Source organism: Bos taurus, chromosome 17, assembly GCF_002263795.3.
Source record: "Bos taurus isolate L1 Dominette 01449 registration number 42190680 breed Hereford chromosome 17, ARS-UCD2.0, whole genome shotgun sequence".
In the NCBI taxonomy this organism is placed as follows: domain Eukaryota; kingdom Metazoa; phylum Chordata; class Mammalia; order Artiodactyla; family Bovidae; genus Bos; species Bos taurus.
In genome coordinates, this window is record NC_037344.1 from 68,732,251 (window position 1) to 68,748,640 (window position 16,390).

Here is a 16,390-nt window from a genome sequence, read left to right on the forward strand (position 1 = left end):
ATGGCACCCCACTCCAGTACTCTTGCCTGGAGAATCCCATGGATGGAGGAGCCTGGTAGGCTGCAGTTCATGGGGTCGCTAAGAGTCGGACACGACTGAGCGACTTCACTTTCACGCGTTGGAGAAAGGAATGGCAACCCACTCCAGTGGTCTTGCCTGGAGAATCCCAGGGACGGGGGGAGCCTGGTGGGCTGCCGTCTATGGGGTCACATAGAGTCGGACATGACTTAAGCGACTTAGCAGCAGCAGCAACAACCTGGATTCTTAACTACTGTCATAGTTACAGTAGAACATCCCACAATAGCGAGGGCAGCAAGTCGGAGAGGGCATTAACCCCATCTTAACCTGCCCTTTCCCCCCATTTTTTGACCAAGGCAAATCTAATGCAGCATTTGACAGCTTCAAGTATTTTCTACTCCTGGTATGAATCGTACAGATGGGGTTCAGTACGTTCTACTTAAGGTAGAAACCGAACCCCTGGTTATGCAGTGCAGTTCCTTCTGCCCTAGTGGGAGGCCCTCCCCAACAGTATCTCAGGAAACACAATACCTACCAGTGGGACAGATGAGCCAGGTGGACCTGAGAGGCTGACCCTGCCTGAGGGGTCACCTGCCAAATTTCCTTGTAGATGAAGAAAAGACATCATGGTTTATAGTAAATATTTAATTGGTTCCATCAGCAACTCCAGCACAAGTTTTCCTTGAAAGGGAGGCAGAATCAAGCTACCCAGAGGTTTGTGAGGTGTGGGATCACTGAGAAGGCCTCCAAAGTCACTGACCCCACTCCACACACCCGATGGCCCAGGAGAATGAGGGTAGGGCTGATAGGCTGTGAAGAAGGAGAAAAGGAATTCGGGGTGAGGGAAGTACAAGACCTAGCCCATAGCTCTGCTAGTAGGAGAGCAGTTGGGAGAGCAGGAGGCTCTCCCTACACAGAAGGGCTGGAACAACTCATTCAAGATCTCAGCCTCTTTATGTGGGGAGCATGAGGTGCACCTCTCCAGCAGTCTTGTATTAGAAGCCCCTCCCCAAGTGGTCGTGTGTCACCTCTGTTCTATCTTCCCCATTCTGTATTCCCAATTCTTCAGTTCAAACCCAAGTTTTGAGTTCTAAGTTCTGCCTTCTGGGTTCCTGTTCCATTCTGTTTCCCTCCCGCAGATTCTTCTCAGCTCCCATTCCTTTTCTCAGCCTTTCTGGGTGGAATATGTGGACATCCTGCCAACTTAGCTAATTTGAGGGCTTTCCCTTTTGCTTCTTGAGGCAGTTCTAGGCTTTCTTCCAGCAGGAGGGTCCTGGCTCAGACTGTCCAGCAAGTGGGTGGCCCAGTGGAGACCAGGGAATTCCTGAGAGCCTGGCCTAGCCTAACCTCCTCCCAGACCACCTTTAATCACTGGACACACTACCTTTTGTGCAACTTAAGCTAATCTAAGGATTTCCAGAGTGATGATTATGAACTGGTGACCTTGAGATGGGGAATCTTAGGAGGAACCTAGACAGCATATTAAAAAGCAGAGACATTACTTTACCAAGAAAAGTCTGTCTAGTCAAGGCTATGATTTTTCCAGTAGTCATGTATGGATGTGAGAGTTGGACTATAAAGAAAGCTGAGCGCCGACGAATTGATGCTTTTGAACTGTGGTGTTGGAGAAGACACTTGAGAGTCCCTTGAACTGCAAGGAGACCCAACCAGTCCATCCTAAAGGAGATCAGTCCTGGTATTCATTGGAAGGACTGATGTTGAAGCTGAGACTCCAATACTTTGGCCACCTGATGCGAAGGGCTGACTCATCTGAAAAGACCCTGATGCTGGGAAAGATTGAGGGCAGGAGAAGGGGACAACAGAGGATGAGATGGTTGGATGGCATCACTGAATCAAGAGACATGAGTTTGGGTAAACTCCGGGAGTTGGTGATGGACAGGGAGGCCTGGTGTGCTGCAGTCCATGGGGTTGCAAAGAGTTGGACACGACTGAGTGACTGAACTGAAATGAACTGAGGAGGAAATGTGAGAAGACATAAAAGGTTGCTGTTCCGTTCAGAGAAATTAAAAACTGCTTCCTGCACAGGGGAAAGGGTGGGCAGGAAAGGTGGGAAGGGTCTGGGCAGGGCTGCAAGTTTTCATAACCCCATCATCCTTCAGCTCCCCCTTGTCTGACCTGAGCACTAACCCCCTAGAGTCCATAGGGTAGGAGAGAAAACCAAGACAGCAGAACTGGGAGCTCCTCTGTCCATGGCTACCCTGAGGGAGAGTGGGGGAGGAGATGGAGGCAGCAGCAGCATCACTGGAGAGGTGAGATCTTCAAAGGGATCATGATCCGAGACTCCATGTGTCGCACCAGGGGGACTGCAGAGAGAGAGGCAGAGATCATGAATGGGCTGGAGGTGAGCCAACCCCCCCAAACTGTCCCTTGAAGAAGGAGGAGGAAGCCTGGGATGCTGAGATAGTTAAAGTCCCCCGCTCTCCTGGAGTGGCCTATGGAGAGAGCCACATCTCCCAAGTTATAGGATATGAGGGGACTGAAGTTATGACAAAATGCAGCTTTCAAAATTTGAAGGAAAAAAAAAACGAGCATTGTTTATTAGTAAAAGTGACTTCACAGATATTATTGCTTAGCACAAAGCCAGGCAAAGAACAGGGTTGCTGCTGCTGCTGCTAAGTCGCTTAAGTCGTGTCCGACTCTTTGCGACCCCATAGACGGCAGCCCATCAGGCTCCACCGTCCCTGGGATTCTCCAGGCAAGAACACTGGAGCGGGTTGCCATTTCTTTCTCCAATGCATGAAAGTGAAAGTGAAGTCGCTCAGTCGTGTCCGACTCTTAGCGACCCCATGGACTGCAGCCCACCAGGCTCCTCCGTCCATGGGATTTTCCAGGCAAGAGTACTGGAGTGGGGTGCCATTGCCTTCTCCGAAAGAACGGGGTAGGGGGATTCAAAGGAAGAGATCAAGAAAATAATTTCAGCAGAAGGAAACTGCCAGGACACAAGCTGTGAGGGTGTCCCCCAAGGGGCTGAGGTTTGAAAAACACTGATTTAGTTCAACTGACTCATGTTACAGGTGTTATAGGGGACACTGCAGTCCAGAGAGGGTCAGCCAAGGTCACCCAGGTAGTCAGACTCTTCTTCCTGCTCAGTGCTGTTAAACTTGACCATGCTTCCAAATTTCCTACAGTTCTCGTTCAAGTGCAGATCCTGATTCAGTGTGTATGGGGAGGGGGGGAGGCGGCAGGTTGAGCTTGGGCATTTTTAACAAGCTTTCAGGGGAGGATGACACTGTCATCCGGGACCACACTGAGAAGAACAAGGCTCCCGCTTACTCATCAGGAGATGCATTTACCAGCTGGTCAGTGTGCAAGCTCAACTGTAAATTCCTTCAGGAGAAAACAGGCTCCTGTTCTTTCTGCACTTCCTGACCCCCTCCCACCACGGCACATAGTGAGGGCTCAATCAGCATGTACTGGTTCCAGGTGGTTCTCAAGAGTCCCAGCAGAGTGGCAAATGCCATAAGCAAAAAACTTGCTTGAAAAAAATTGTGCTTCCTCTGTGCTGGAGTCTGGGCTATAATTTTATAAATTAGCTCCTGGAACCCTTTGAGGGAGGCACCATCACCATCGGCATCCTACAGGCAGGAAAAGCATCAGTGAAGTGAAAAACCAGGCCCAAGGTCACACTGTGTGGTCAACCACAACACTTCTCTGAGGCAGAGACCACCTGGCTGGGTTACTGCCCCTTCGAGGACTCACCTAGGACAGCCTGCATCCTGTAGAGCATGCCACCAGGACAGGAACCTATGAACTCACTGTCCTGAAAGTGAGTTCCCCATCAGGAGAGGTAATCAAGTAAAGCTGGATCTCCTTACAGAGGGGATTCCATCCTCAGATAGAGCTCTTGGCAGATGACTTCCTAAGAGGTGCTCACCTGTGTAGTAGACATTTTCGTCCCAGCCCCTCTTCCTCCAGGCAGCATTTCTGGTCTCCTCCCGAGACTGCAGGTCTTTATAGGCTGTGGGATAAGGCTTAGGCTCGTTTCTGGGGCACAGGGGACCTGAGCCTGTCCCCAGCACGAGGCCCTCCTCCCATTGCCCCAAACCCTACCCTGCTGTCTCTTCCTCCCCGGATGCTTCTGCTGTCGTCTTTGACAATCAGTACATTTGCCGACAACTCCCAAATGTATATCTCCAGCCCAGAACTCTCCCTCAGGTTCTGGACTCAAATATCCAGTGTCCACTTGATGTATCCACTTGACAGTGTATCCGCTGTCCACTTAGATGTGTCAGTGTCTCAAAGGTAACCCTTCCAAGGACCAAATGTACACTCCTGACCCTTCCAACCTGCCCCTCCAGGGGTCTCACTAAGCAACACACAGCTACTCAAGCAGGAGTCCGGGAGTCCTGGAGTCTCCTGTCTTTCCCCGCCCCACGCAGACAATTCATCCACCGGTCCCACTGGATCCACCTCCAGACCACTGAGTCTGTGGACCTCTCAGCATCTTCACTGTCCAGGCCAGCCTCCTCTCCCACCTGAGCTAGTGTAACCATCTCCTGATGCCCCACATCCTCTTTTGCTCCCCTACAAAGTGCTCTCAACATAGCACATGGCAGCCAGAACAATCATTAGAACGCAAACTGGGTCGTATCACACTGCTTAAAATGCTGTAGCAGTCTCCTGTTGCATTTAGAATAAGTCCCAGCTCATCTTCATGGCCTGCAAGACCCAGTGCAATCCGGCCAATCCCCATCTTCCCACTCTTCCCCACTCCCTCCACCCTGGGCTCCTATGCATGCCTCAAAACCCTGAAGGCCTTTCCCTGCCACAGGGCCTTTGCACACGTTGTTCCACTTGGAATACCGTTCTCTGACAGCTCGCAGCTGACTCCTCATTCTGTAGCTAAGCTTACATTCACCTCCTTAGAAAGATGTTCTAGTCTATTCAAGCCAGTGAAGCTTCCCATGTTTGTCTTCCTTATTTCTCCCTGTCCCTTGATGATTTGTAAAAATCCGAAATTATCCTTTTTGTTAGTTTATGTCTGAGGTGGTGTCTCCCCCTGCTAGAACGTAAGCTCCACAAGGACACTAATGTATTCGCAGTGTCAACACAGAGTGACAGTGGAGAAAGGAGGGGGCCACGGAGGGCTCCTGGGGGGTCCCCAGCCTACCCCAGAGATGGTGCACGACGTAGAGCTCTCCTATCTGCGAGAAGAAGCCGCCCACCGCCTCCTGGTTCTCCTGCCGGTACTTGATGGCCCGAGCCCTGGGGATGGCAGAAGAGTGTGGGGCCGAGGCCAGGGCGGGTGCAGAGGGCCCTCTGTGGGGATCCCAGGCTGGTTTCTCAGTCACACATCAAGGGAGGAGCCCAGGGTAGAGCCCTCGGCTCTCAGAGACGATCGGGGACTTGGGTGACGGAGGTGCGGCTGCTGGCTGTGTGTTCTACCCCATTCGTCTAGAGGATCCTCATCCCCTTGGTTGGATTGTTGCCTGCTCCTGGACCCACGAGGCACAGAGGATGCCGTGTTCTCTGCCACAGCACCCGGAAAACGAGGCCCACCAGGTGACCAGGGTCCCCCCAACCCCCTGGCACGACCACTCACCAGTTGTTCCCCCACTCGATCATGGTTCCTGGCTGAAAGAGAACCAGAGCAGAGGGTGGGAATGAGCCCCTACCTGGGATTTCAAGCCTCACTGTTGGGTGGGGCTGGGAAACTGTCTCTCCAGCTCCAGGGGCCGCCTGGCCTTCTGCAGGGGCCCTGACTCACCCCTGAGCATGCATGTATGCACACGTGCATACACACCTCTTCTGAGGCCAGAAGCCCCAGTCCAGGTGCTGGGGCACTGGGCCCACCCCCCACCTCTCAGGCTCCCGGGACAGCACACTGCTGCAGGGAGGGGGAGGCACCTTGAGCTTGTACGTCCTCAGCTCGTAGATGTTGGGGCCGGCTCTAGGCTGTGGCTCGTTCCAGAAGCTGAACTCGAGGAGCAGCTGGTTTCTCCTGGACAGCAGCATCTGGCTCCGCTCCTTTCGGAACTCCAGGTACTCCTGCAGGCGGGGTGGGGCCAGGCGAGCTGGGCACAGCAGCCAGGAAGTGCCCCACCCCCCAGCGGTGTGCCCCAGGGGTGGCGGAGGCAGCCCCCAACACAGGGCTGAGTCAGAACCAGCACCCGGAGAGGTGAGCCGAGTGGATGCCCACGTACCTTGTTGTTCTTGAGCTTGTTCATGCAGTCCATGAGGGCTGGGTAGCCCCCTGAGAATCGCCATAGGTGTACTGTTTGTGGGGACAGGGAGGAAGGCACAGGTCAGGGGGCTGCGCGGACCCTGCCCTGCTCTGCGCCCACCAAGCTCCATGTGGATGTGATAGGAGGAGCCTCCAGCCAGTTCTCTGTAGCATCAAGACTCTCTGAGTTCCTCTGCCTTGCCAGGGGCAGTGCTGGGTAGGGGAAACCCCAGACACAAGCCTAGGAGACTAGGGTTTGAGCTGCAGCTCTGCCAAGTGGCCTTTGACCCCTCTAGGCCTCAATGTCCTCATCTTGAGAATAAGGCACCCACCCAATCTTCCTTAAAGAGCAACAAGAAGAGGATCAGAGTGAACTTATACCCTAGGAGCTGTGGCATGTGAAAGCTGACCTCATAGCAGGTCTGTGAGGGGTAGGCTGGGTCAAAGGAAGGGGCAGGTAGGCTGAGATGGATTACTCCAGGACAGTGAATTGAAAGTGAAACCAAGGAACAGAACAGCCCGTGCAGTATGCTACCATGTGTGTTTAGGCAGGGAGGGACATATCCAGAGATGCTGGGCTGTGCACCGTCTCTCAGTGGAGACCCGAGAGATTGTGACAGGAGATGCCCTTGGGCCAGAGAACTGAGGCTTTGGGATCTCGAGCAGGAGGAAGGCTTACGTTCCAATGAAAATTCTTTGTGCCATTTGCAGTTTTTTTTATCACAGCCTCTGTACTTGGTTCTTACAAATTCATTAAAATGTGGATTCCTCGGGGAGTCTGCTCCCCACCTGATTCTACAAGGTGCACAACCCTTCAAGACACCCAAAATATAGACATGCTTTAAAATTCAAGCTCTCATTACTCAAAGTTCATTTCTCAATTAGCAAATACTTAGGAGAATCCAAGAAGTACTGCAGAAACTGATTAAGTTGTACCTAAAGATGGGAAAGCTGTAAGGGGTGCGATGGAAGACAGTCGGCTTTTTCTTACCCCACTATCAATGTGTCAATGATTACTGAAACAGAATAAATGATTAAGAGAATCTACCTAACTGCAGATCACAGATTTAAAAAAAAATTCTATTATCAGGTCAATTGAAGGATGAGATAGGTTGGTTTGTGAGACAGTGAGCTCCCCATTGCTGGGAGCATTCAAGGGAAGCATAGAGGACCTTCTGTCAGGGCCAGAGGAGCTCCCTGTGCTACCTGCAGTCTAATCAGCACTGTCTGAAAGGACTCTCGACTATGATGGAAAAGGTCCACAGCTGTGCCGACCAAGGTGGTAGCCATGAGTCACATATTTCTATCAATGGGCACTTGAAATGTGGCTTCTGTTGACTGGGGAACTGAATTTTTCTTATTTAACTTTACCCAATTTAAACTTAAATAGCTGCATGTGGTTAGTGGTTACCTCCCGGGACAGCACAGATCTAAACGCCAAGGCCCCTTGGAGTGGCTGGGACACTGTGAGTGAACCAAATTCATGTGTGGGTCCTCAGCTGGTGCCAACCGACATGGGATGGAGCCTGCTGGGGTATTCCTGAAGCTGCACGGAACCAGCTCAGACAAGAGGCCCTGTTCATTCCATAAATATGCATGGCATCCTGGGGATTCTGTGGTGAAGACAGACAGGCAGGGGCCCTGTCCGCTGGGAGGCAGACACAACAGGGCACGTGGTCAAGGCTGTGGAGAGGCAAGTCCTGGGGGCTGGGGAGACGGGAGAGCTGCCTCACCCAGCTCGGGTGGAGGGAATCAGGGGAGGCCTCCAGGAGGAGGTGATATCTACACCAAAATAAAAGGTGAGTAGAGGAGTGAGCCAAGAAATGGAGGCCAGGGAGAAAGAGCTTCAGGCTGATGAAACAGGGGGAACAACAGCCTGGAACTAGAGGGAAAACGTGTCCACTTGAAGAACGGAAAGGAGTCCGGGGTGGGATGATGCAGTGAGCAGGAATACGTGGTGAGAGGAGACCCGAGGCAGGGCAAGGAAGGGCTCAAGAGCCTCGTGGGCCACCCCAAGGGCAGAGGGAGCCATCACAGATATGAGCAGGGGAGAAAGCCATGAGGACTGCACTGAGAAGGACCCCCCTGGGCACCACTGTGCGGGGGGCGTGGAGGGCAGCCATCTGTGCTGGGGGGTGGGCAGCTCACCTGCCTGGTCCTGCTCCCCGTACCACGTGTTCCAGTTGCCCACGAGCGAGCAGGGGTAGTCCTCATCCAGGTGCAGCTTGGGCAGCACAGCCTCCCTGTGGGTGGTGGGGGCACAGAGAGGGGGAGGGCTCACACCAGCCCCCAGAGCCCCTGGGTTAAGGCTTCCGACTCAGGCCCTCAGGACACTAACATGCAGAGGCCGCACAGGACGTGTGGCTCTGAAGTCTACAGCCCCCGGATTTGTGCACAGAGAACAGGGCTGGGACAGAGTCCCCCATCCAGGCAGGGGCGGGGACGGGAGGGTTAGGCTCACTCACGTCAGGCTGTTGTAGGCGTCCAGACACTCGGGCTTCACATTGTGAACTGAGACAAAGGACAGAGAACGGGAGGTGAAGTGACGGGGAGGGGGTGTCTGTGGGAAGCTGGGATGGGGGTAGCCCCACAGGGCCTGGGCTCCCAGCCCCCAGCAGGAGCCTCGCAGGCCCCCGGGAAGGCAGGTCGGCCGACTCCGCAGCCACTCACACTGGATCTTATAGAGGTTGCTGGTCTCCTTCTTGGACAGCAGCGTGGAGTGGGCGTCCTTCCGGGGGTCCACCTTGTGTACGAAGAGGGACCGGAACCAGCTGCCTTCGTTGTCCTTGGAATAGAAGCTGCGGGACAGAAGAGTTCAAGGGGGACCTGCTTCCATCTGCCCAGAAGCCTTGCTCCCCGAGGCTGGTGACCCACTTTTCTGGGAATGGGGCCATGGAATCCCATGGCAGCTCCAGCGGATTTCATGTCATTGGAGCCAGCCACGGGGATCCTGGCTGCCCAGTTCGCTTCTTGAAACTCTGCAGAGCCTCAGGAGGCCAGGGGAGGCAGCCCCACTCCCGACTCTCTCCAGCCTCCCTGCCTCCCCTTCACCCCCTTCCAAGAGGTCCTCCACTTGGACCCTGCAACTGTATCCCTTGCCAAAAGGGTGAACCCCAAACACATCTTGCCTGGTGTCCAAAACCTGGGACAGCCCAACCTACCCTGGCAGCCTCCCCTCTGCTCCACCCCTACCTGTGTATCCTGCTCTCCAAGTGTGCCTCTCCCTGAACACACCAGATGCTTTCACTCTGTGCTTTCTTTGCAATTTCTGTCCCCTCTGACGAGAAGCCTGCACCCACGGTCCTCCCCAGTGCTCACACTACACCTGGCCCGGGCCTGATGCCGGCCCCCACAGATGGAGCGCCCGAGACATGCACGCCCTGTCCTTGAGGAGGTCACAGTCCGCTGAAAGAAGGGGACCTTGGAACACAGTTACAGCCAGAGGTCTCTGGGAGAGCCCAGATGAGTGAGCCTGAACTTGGCCCCTGGAAGTCTGGGTGAGCTCTCCAATGGAGGTGATCTGGACAGTTTCCAAATCTCCAGGGCTGGTTTGGCAGATAAAGGCAGATAGAGGGGGGTCAAAGGCATCAGAAGGCAAGATTCATTCATTTATTCGGCCAACACTTAATTGACAAATTCCTGCCCTGTGCACGTTGCTGAATGAATGAATGACATGCCTTGTTCAGAGCAGGGGGACCAATCACCAGGTCCTGCCAGATTATAACTGCACTCCCCCACACAAGGTCCCAGCGGGGGTGGGGTTATGTTTAGGCTGCCAGAGGTGATAAATCATCTTACTTAGCAGCAGTGGTGAGGCTTGTAGCCAGGCCTGAAACACCAGCCTCCTGCTAGATGAGTTCCAGCCCAGGAGCCTGGCTGTGGGGGCCCCATCAGCAAATTCTCTTCTTTTTTGAGCCTTTTTTGTGGCTAGAATAAATGTCTTGCAAATCAAAGTATTGCTTTTCTGCAAAATACGAATTGAGCACTGGGACTGATAAAATCTGAACAGCATCTTAAAAATGACAATATATTTGTATGAGCACAGAGGAAAGATAATTAAGGATTTGTTCCAAACTGTTTTTTTGTTGGTTTGTTTGGTTTTGGCCATGCCAGGCGGCCTGCAGGATCCTAGTTCCTTGACCAGGGAATGAACCTGGGTCACAGCAGTGAAAGCATTGAGTCCTAACCAGGCCACTGGGGAACTCTCAGCCCCACGCCGTTAATACTGCTTACCTGGGAGAGGGAAGAGGAAGATGGTTAAACTTTTCGTTATTCATGATAATTTTTTGTAAAGCTAAAAGAAAAAACTTTTAAATATTTCTGAATTCATAGGCTTTCTATTGTTGTGTGTACTGCTTCATCAAAAACAAAAAGACACAAACTTCCCTGGTGGTCCAGTGGTTAAGACTCTGAACTTCCACTTCAGGGGGCTAGGGTTTGATCCCTGGTCAGGGAACTAAGATCCCGTATACCAGGCAGTCAAAAAAACAAAAAAAATCTGAAAAAGAATATATATATATATATATATAAAGCCATTAAGTGTGTATATATATATATATATATAAAGCCATTAAAAGTATATATATATAAAGCCATTAAAAGTATATATATATAAAAAAAAAGTATATATATATATATAAAGCCATTAACAGTATATATATATATAAAAATAAAGCCATTCCTTTTTCCAGGGGATCTTCCTGACCCAGTGATTGAACCTGGGTCTCATGCATTGCAGGCAGATTCTTTACCATCTGAGCCACCAGGCAAACTCTACACTTGAATGTTTTAAAATTTTTAATTAAAAAAAAAAGACAGTTGTCATCAGATGGCCAATGTGGTCTGCGGAAACTGGGGACCAGAATAAGGGAGCCTCACTGTGGCTCACACTGGCTGAGGATAGCCTCTGCCAGGGACCCGTGATCAGCTTGTCAGTACCAGGATCCCGCTGAATCTATACGAGAGTATAACGTTAATACTATTCATATCCCCATTTTTGAGATAAGAAAATAGAAGGTCCTGGGTGGGAGGGTTAAGAAACTTGTTCCAGACCACACAGCAAATTGGGGCAGAGAGCTCTGGCAAGAGCCCAGAGCTCTTTCCTCTAAAGCCAGCTCCACCCTCAGGTCAGGTACCAACTCGGGGAACTAGCATCAGGGAGATACTATAAAGAAGCAGGTGTTTTTTAGCAAAGCCACTGGTAGAGGGACCTGACCTTTGGTTTGAATGTAGAGAGGCTGTGTCCCCTGGAAGGGGTGGTGACAGAGAGGACAGCAACTCCTACTCTTTGTCAATCAAGACCTTTGCTCCAGGACTGGGCCTTGAGTAATTTATTAACATCAGCATTGACCAGGATAAACGGCCAAGTGGCCAGCCCTGGAGAGAGAGCCTGGAACCTGGGTGCTGGGGAGTGTCCGGGAGCTCCCAACTCTTCCCACCTCCTCTTTCCTGCCTCCACATCTCGGTTTCCCCACGTGTCAAAAGAGCAGGGCGGCGCAGCCTATGTCCAAAGATCTTTTCTGCAGGTCCCAAGAAGATCCCAGAGCAGGGTCTGAACTTGAAGCTAGCATCTGTAGGTTCACATTTCAAGAGTTCAAATTTCACTTTTTCAATGAAATCACAACATCCTCCTGTCCTTGAGATCCCCAACCCTTCTCACACTGCTCCCTACTTTTTCCACAGCTCCTTCTAACACACTGTAGAATTTGGGGGTTTAGTGTCTGCCGTCTCCCACTGGCAGCAGCCCCATGTAGTCTGCGATGCTCTCTCTCCTGTGCATCCCTGCTGTCTCCCCAGGGCCTGGAAGAGCGCTGGGCACGCGGCACATGCTCAGCCCACGCCGGGGGAAAGAGTGAAGGAGTGTGGGGGAGCTAAGACAGAGCTGCATGAAAATGATGACATCTGGGAGGTAGGAAAGCAGAGAGAGGGTGGACCCGGGCTCCGTGTGGACTCGGGATGCAGGGCCCCTTTGTATCCCCACCACTACCAGCAGAGTTACTGCTTAAGAGCACAGGTTCTGGACAAACCCAGGACTAGTCCCAGCTCAGCATCACCTCTCTGAGCCTCATGTGCCTTGCAGAGAAAAGGGCAGATACAGCAGTGCAGCTAGTATCACTGTTCCTACCTAACTGATCTCCTAGCTCCCACTTGTCCTCTTTTTTCCTAACCTGCCCGTTGGTTTTGTGAAGTACCACGGTTGTGATGCTATCTGTCCACTTGAAAATCTTCTATTGCTCCCTACTGCCCGTAAACCAAGGCTAGATGTCTCCACTTACTCTAATCTATTTTGCCAAGCTTTCAAGTCAATTTCCTTTTTTAAAAAACATTTTTCTTTTTTATTTGTTTTTGGCTGCCCCACTCAGCTTGTGGGTTCTTAGATCCCCAGCCAAGGATTGAACCCAAGCCTCTAGCAGTGGATGTGTGGAGTCTTCACCACTGGACCGTCAGGAAGTCCCCACTTCCCTTCTAAATTTGGTGACCACCAATCCAAGATTCCCTATCATTAGCATCACCTAAGAACTTGTTAGCCATCTATGGGGTCGCACAGAGTCAGACATGACTGAAGTGACTTAGCAGCAGCAGCAGCAGCAAGAACTTGTTAAGGCTTTTCCAGCTCCACCCAGAACCACTGCAACAGAAACTTCCGGGGGCAGGCATAGCAATCTGGGTTTTAACAAGTCTGCCAGGGGATTCTGACGCATGCTCAGGCTTAAGGATCACTGCTCTAAGGTAGTCCCAATTTCTTTCTTTTTTCATGTAATCTCAGTAAATTATCCCAGAAACACCAACGATTCTGCTATCTAAACTATACTAAGAATGCCCCTTAGGCCCAAAAAAACCAGTTCAACCCCTTCCATAAAAACACTTCTCCTGGGACTTCCAGCAGTGCAGGGGGTGCGGATTAGATCCCTGAGTAACTAAGTTCCCACACGCTGCGTGGCCAAAAAACAAACAAAAAGCCCACCTCTCCTATTTCCCCCTCAGCCTGGAGCGGACATTCTCTACCCCCTAGGGTACCCAGCACAACGCTTTTAGACTGGGAGCTGTTCAACAAATGTCTGCCCCAGATGAGAACTTTGGAGACACACTGGCACTCTCAACAGGGATAGTGGTCTGGTGCCACCCCACATGAAACTGCTCCGGAATGTCCTGGATTGATATGCTAGCAAGTTTGGCTCTACGCACACTCTCAAACACTCTTCTGTCTGGAGTCGGCTGACTTTAGAAAGGGGCCACGTTTCAGTTTACTGCTCCACAAGCATGTTTTTGGGCTTCCCTGGGGGCTCAGGCAGTGAAGAGTCTGCCTGCAATGCAGGAGACCTGGGTTCGATCCCTGGGTCGGGAAGATCCCTGAGAAGGGAATGACTACCCATTCCAGTATTCTTGCCTGGAAATTCCATGGACAGGGGAGCCTGGTGGGCTACAGTCCATGGGGTCACAAAGAGTTGGAGACGACTGAGTAACTCACACACACACACACACACACACACACACACACACACACACACACAATTATGTCTTTAGAAGACATACAGGAAGAACTAAAGTCCTTTTAACAACAGGACTACTGATGTAGCAGTAACAACTGCTGCATATTGAGCACTTACTATGTCCTGAGAACTGATCTTCACAATATGTTTTTGAGAAAAATGAGGCTCAAAAACAAACAAAACCAAAAACAAAATAGAGAAAAATGAGGCCCAGAGATGTACCAGGCCTTATTCAAGGACAATTAACCAATGGCCAAGAGGATTCCAATCCAGGTCCATCTGACTTCAAAGCCCCACTCTGAGCTCAAGAGGCCAGAGGGCCCCTCTAAGGGACTCCAGAGAGATGGGGCAGACAGGTATCCAAGGTGGGAACCAGGGCACAGGTAACTTCGCAGCAGTCCTTGAGATACTGCAAGTATGAATCCAAGCACCGTCACAGCAATCCTGCAAAAAACACCTGGCAGGGACCTCCAGTCCTACTTCAGAGAGAAGGAGACCAAGGGCCCTAGAGGTTCAGCACCTCGTCCAAGATTACAGAGCAGCAGGCTGCCTACACGGCTTATGTTCCTCCTGTGGCCTCCTGATGTTCTGGCTCTACCACCAACCAGTTCTGTAAGGCTAGGGAAGTGAGGTCCTGCCCCCAGCTTGGATTTCCTCATCTGGAAAATGAGGGGATCACAGAACATGACCTTCCCAAAGCCCCTTCAGCCCTGACATTATAAGGGACTCATGAAGACATTGCTTGAGACATAGGCTTGGGCAAGGGGCAACATTTGTTACAAGTTCACCAAGCGCTGGGTACCTTACACACATGACTGCTAATCCTCAACAACTCTGTGAAATCATTCTACTTTCTCACCCCCATTTTACAGATGAGGAATCTGAGACTTCAAGAGGCCAAATAATTCATGCAAGGTCACCTCACTGAAAACGGCTGAGTTGGCTGTGTAGGTGCCAGGCAAACTCTAGGTTCTCTCCATGTCATGAGCTTTCTCCCCAGTTACTGAGCCGTCAAACCAGTCAATCAACCCTGAATATTCACTGGAAGGACTGATGCTAAAGCTGAAGCTCCAATACTTTGGCCGTCTGATGTGAAGAGCTGACTCACTGGAAAAGACCCTGATGCTGGGAAGAACTGAGGGCAGGAGGAGAAGGGGGTGACAGAGAATGAGATGGTTGGATGGCATCACTTACTCAATGAATATGAGTTTGAGCAAACTCTGGGAGATAGTGAAGGACAGGGAGGCCTGGCGTCTCGCAGTCCATGGGGTCTCAGAGTCGCGCACAACTTAGCAACTGAACGATAACAGCAGGGTGGGTGGGGAAGCTGGAGAAGGAAATGGCAACCCACTCCAGTATTCTTGCCTGGATAACCCCATGAACAGAGGAGCCTGGTGGGCTACAATCCAAGGATTCGCAACAGAGCTGGACACAACTTAGGAACTAAACACCGGGGTGAAGGCACACACCTGGCTCCTCTTCTCCAGCCTCCCCGACTCCACGGCACAACACTCTGTATCGTCTCACAACAAGGTCTAACAGAACTCACAGCTTCACACCTAGGCTGCTGGGCAGGACAGACCCCTGCCTCCTTTCCACAGGTGGGGGGACAGGTGTCCTCACTTCTTTGGCAAATCTTCCTGAGCACACACTGTCCTGAGCCCTGAGCCCTGAGCCAAGGGCTGGGGAAACAGAAAGATGAGGTGATGGTCCAGTGGGAGGGACAGGCAACTGTTTAGAGGGTGGAAAGAGCAGAGATGGGGGAAGAACAGGGCGCCAGAGGGAGGAGGGCGGGGCCGCCCAGGGCCAGTCAGGGAGGCCCAGAGGAGGGACCAAACAAAAGACCAGGCTCTGGGCCGGGTCCAACCAGCCTCCCTCCCCCAGAAGGCCACCAGTTGTGGCGCAAGGACCACAGGGGTGTCAGGAAGCCCGGGTCCAGACTCGGTGCTGCCTCAGAACGGCAGGGGGAGTGACCTTGGGAACTCCTACCCTTTCTCAGGCTTCCTTTGCTTCCCTTGTGCTGTTTATGGTTGGGAAGCCAAGGATCTGTGCAGCCATGGCCCTTGGGAATCTCCATTGCTCCCCATACCTCTGACCCCCAGAACTAACCGAGGGAGGAGCTGCCTGTCGTAGAAGTCCCCCGGGGTGCCCATCTCACAACCACCGCAAAGGCCAGGGAAAGGGCCACTGCTCCCGCCCTCTGCCAGTTCCCACTCCCCACGCCCCACGGCCTGCCCCTCCCATTCACCCAGTCCTTCAGTCTCTGCCCAGAGCCAAGTACCTAGCAGGGCAAAGACCCTGCGCCCACCTTTCCCACCTCCCCCATTCTTTGCCCAGACCTCCTCCTCAGGCTTAGAGATTCGCCCTCGGCCTCTAACCATTAGACTGCAAGCCCGAGTCTCTGCCCATCCCCCAGGCCCAGACCCTGGCTCTCACTCTTGCAGCCCCCAGGCGCACCGCTCCGCCCCAGGCCCAGCCCGGTTCTTACCGCGCCGCAGCCACAGCCACAACGTCCCGGGGGCCCGAGCCCGGGCCCCCCAGCAGCCGCCGCGCCGCCGCAGAGATGCTGCATAGACGCGGAGCCATGTTGGAGCGGTGCAGGTTGGAGGGAGGCCCCGCCCCCGAACCCGGCAGCGGAGGCGGGACTCGGGTAAGCCCCGCCCCACCGGGCCGCCCGCCTCCCTCGCCAGCCGGGCAG

General features: G+C 52.6%; 1 protein-coding gene across 1 annotated transcript; it reads right to left on the reverse strand.

The window, feature by feature from the left end:
* Positions 1 to 648: 648 nt before the first annotated feature.
* On the reverse strand, positions 649 to 16,279 carry NIPSNAP1 (nipsnap homolog 1). The gene is given in 10 exon segments (NM_001076356.1): positions 649 to 2,342; positions 3,914 to 3,997; positions 5,150 to 5,244; positions 5,582 to 5,613; positions 5,887 to 6,027; positions 6,183 to 6,253; positions 8,351 to 8,445; positions 8,668 to 8,713; positions 8,873 to 9,000; positions 16,181 to 16,279. Coding segments are annotated over 10 exon segments (855 nt in total). The 5' UTR covers position 16,279; the 3' UTR covers positions 649 to 2,277.
* Between the last annotated feature and the right edge of the window lie 111 nt (positions 16,280 to 16,390).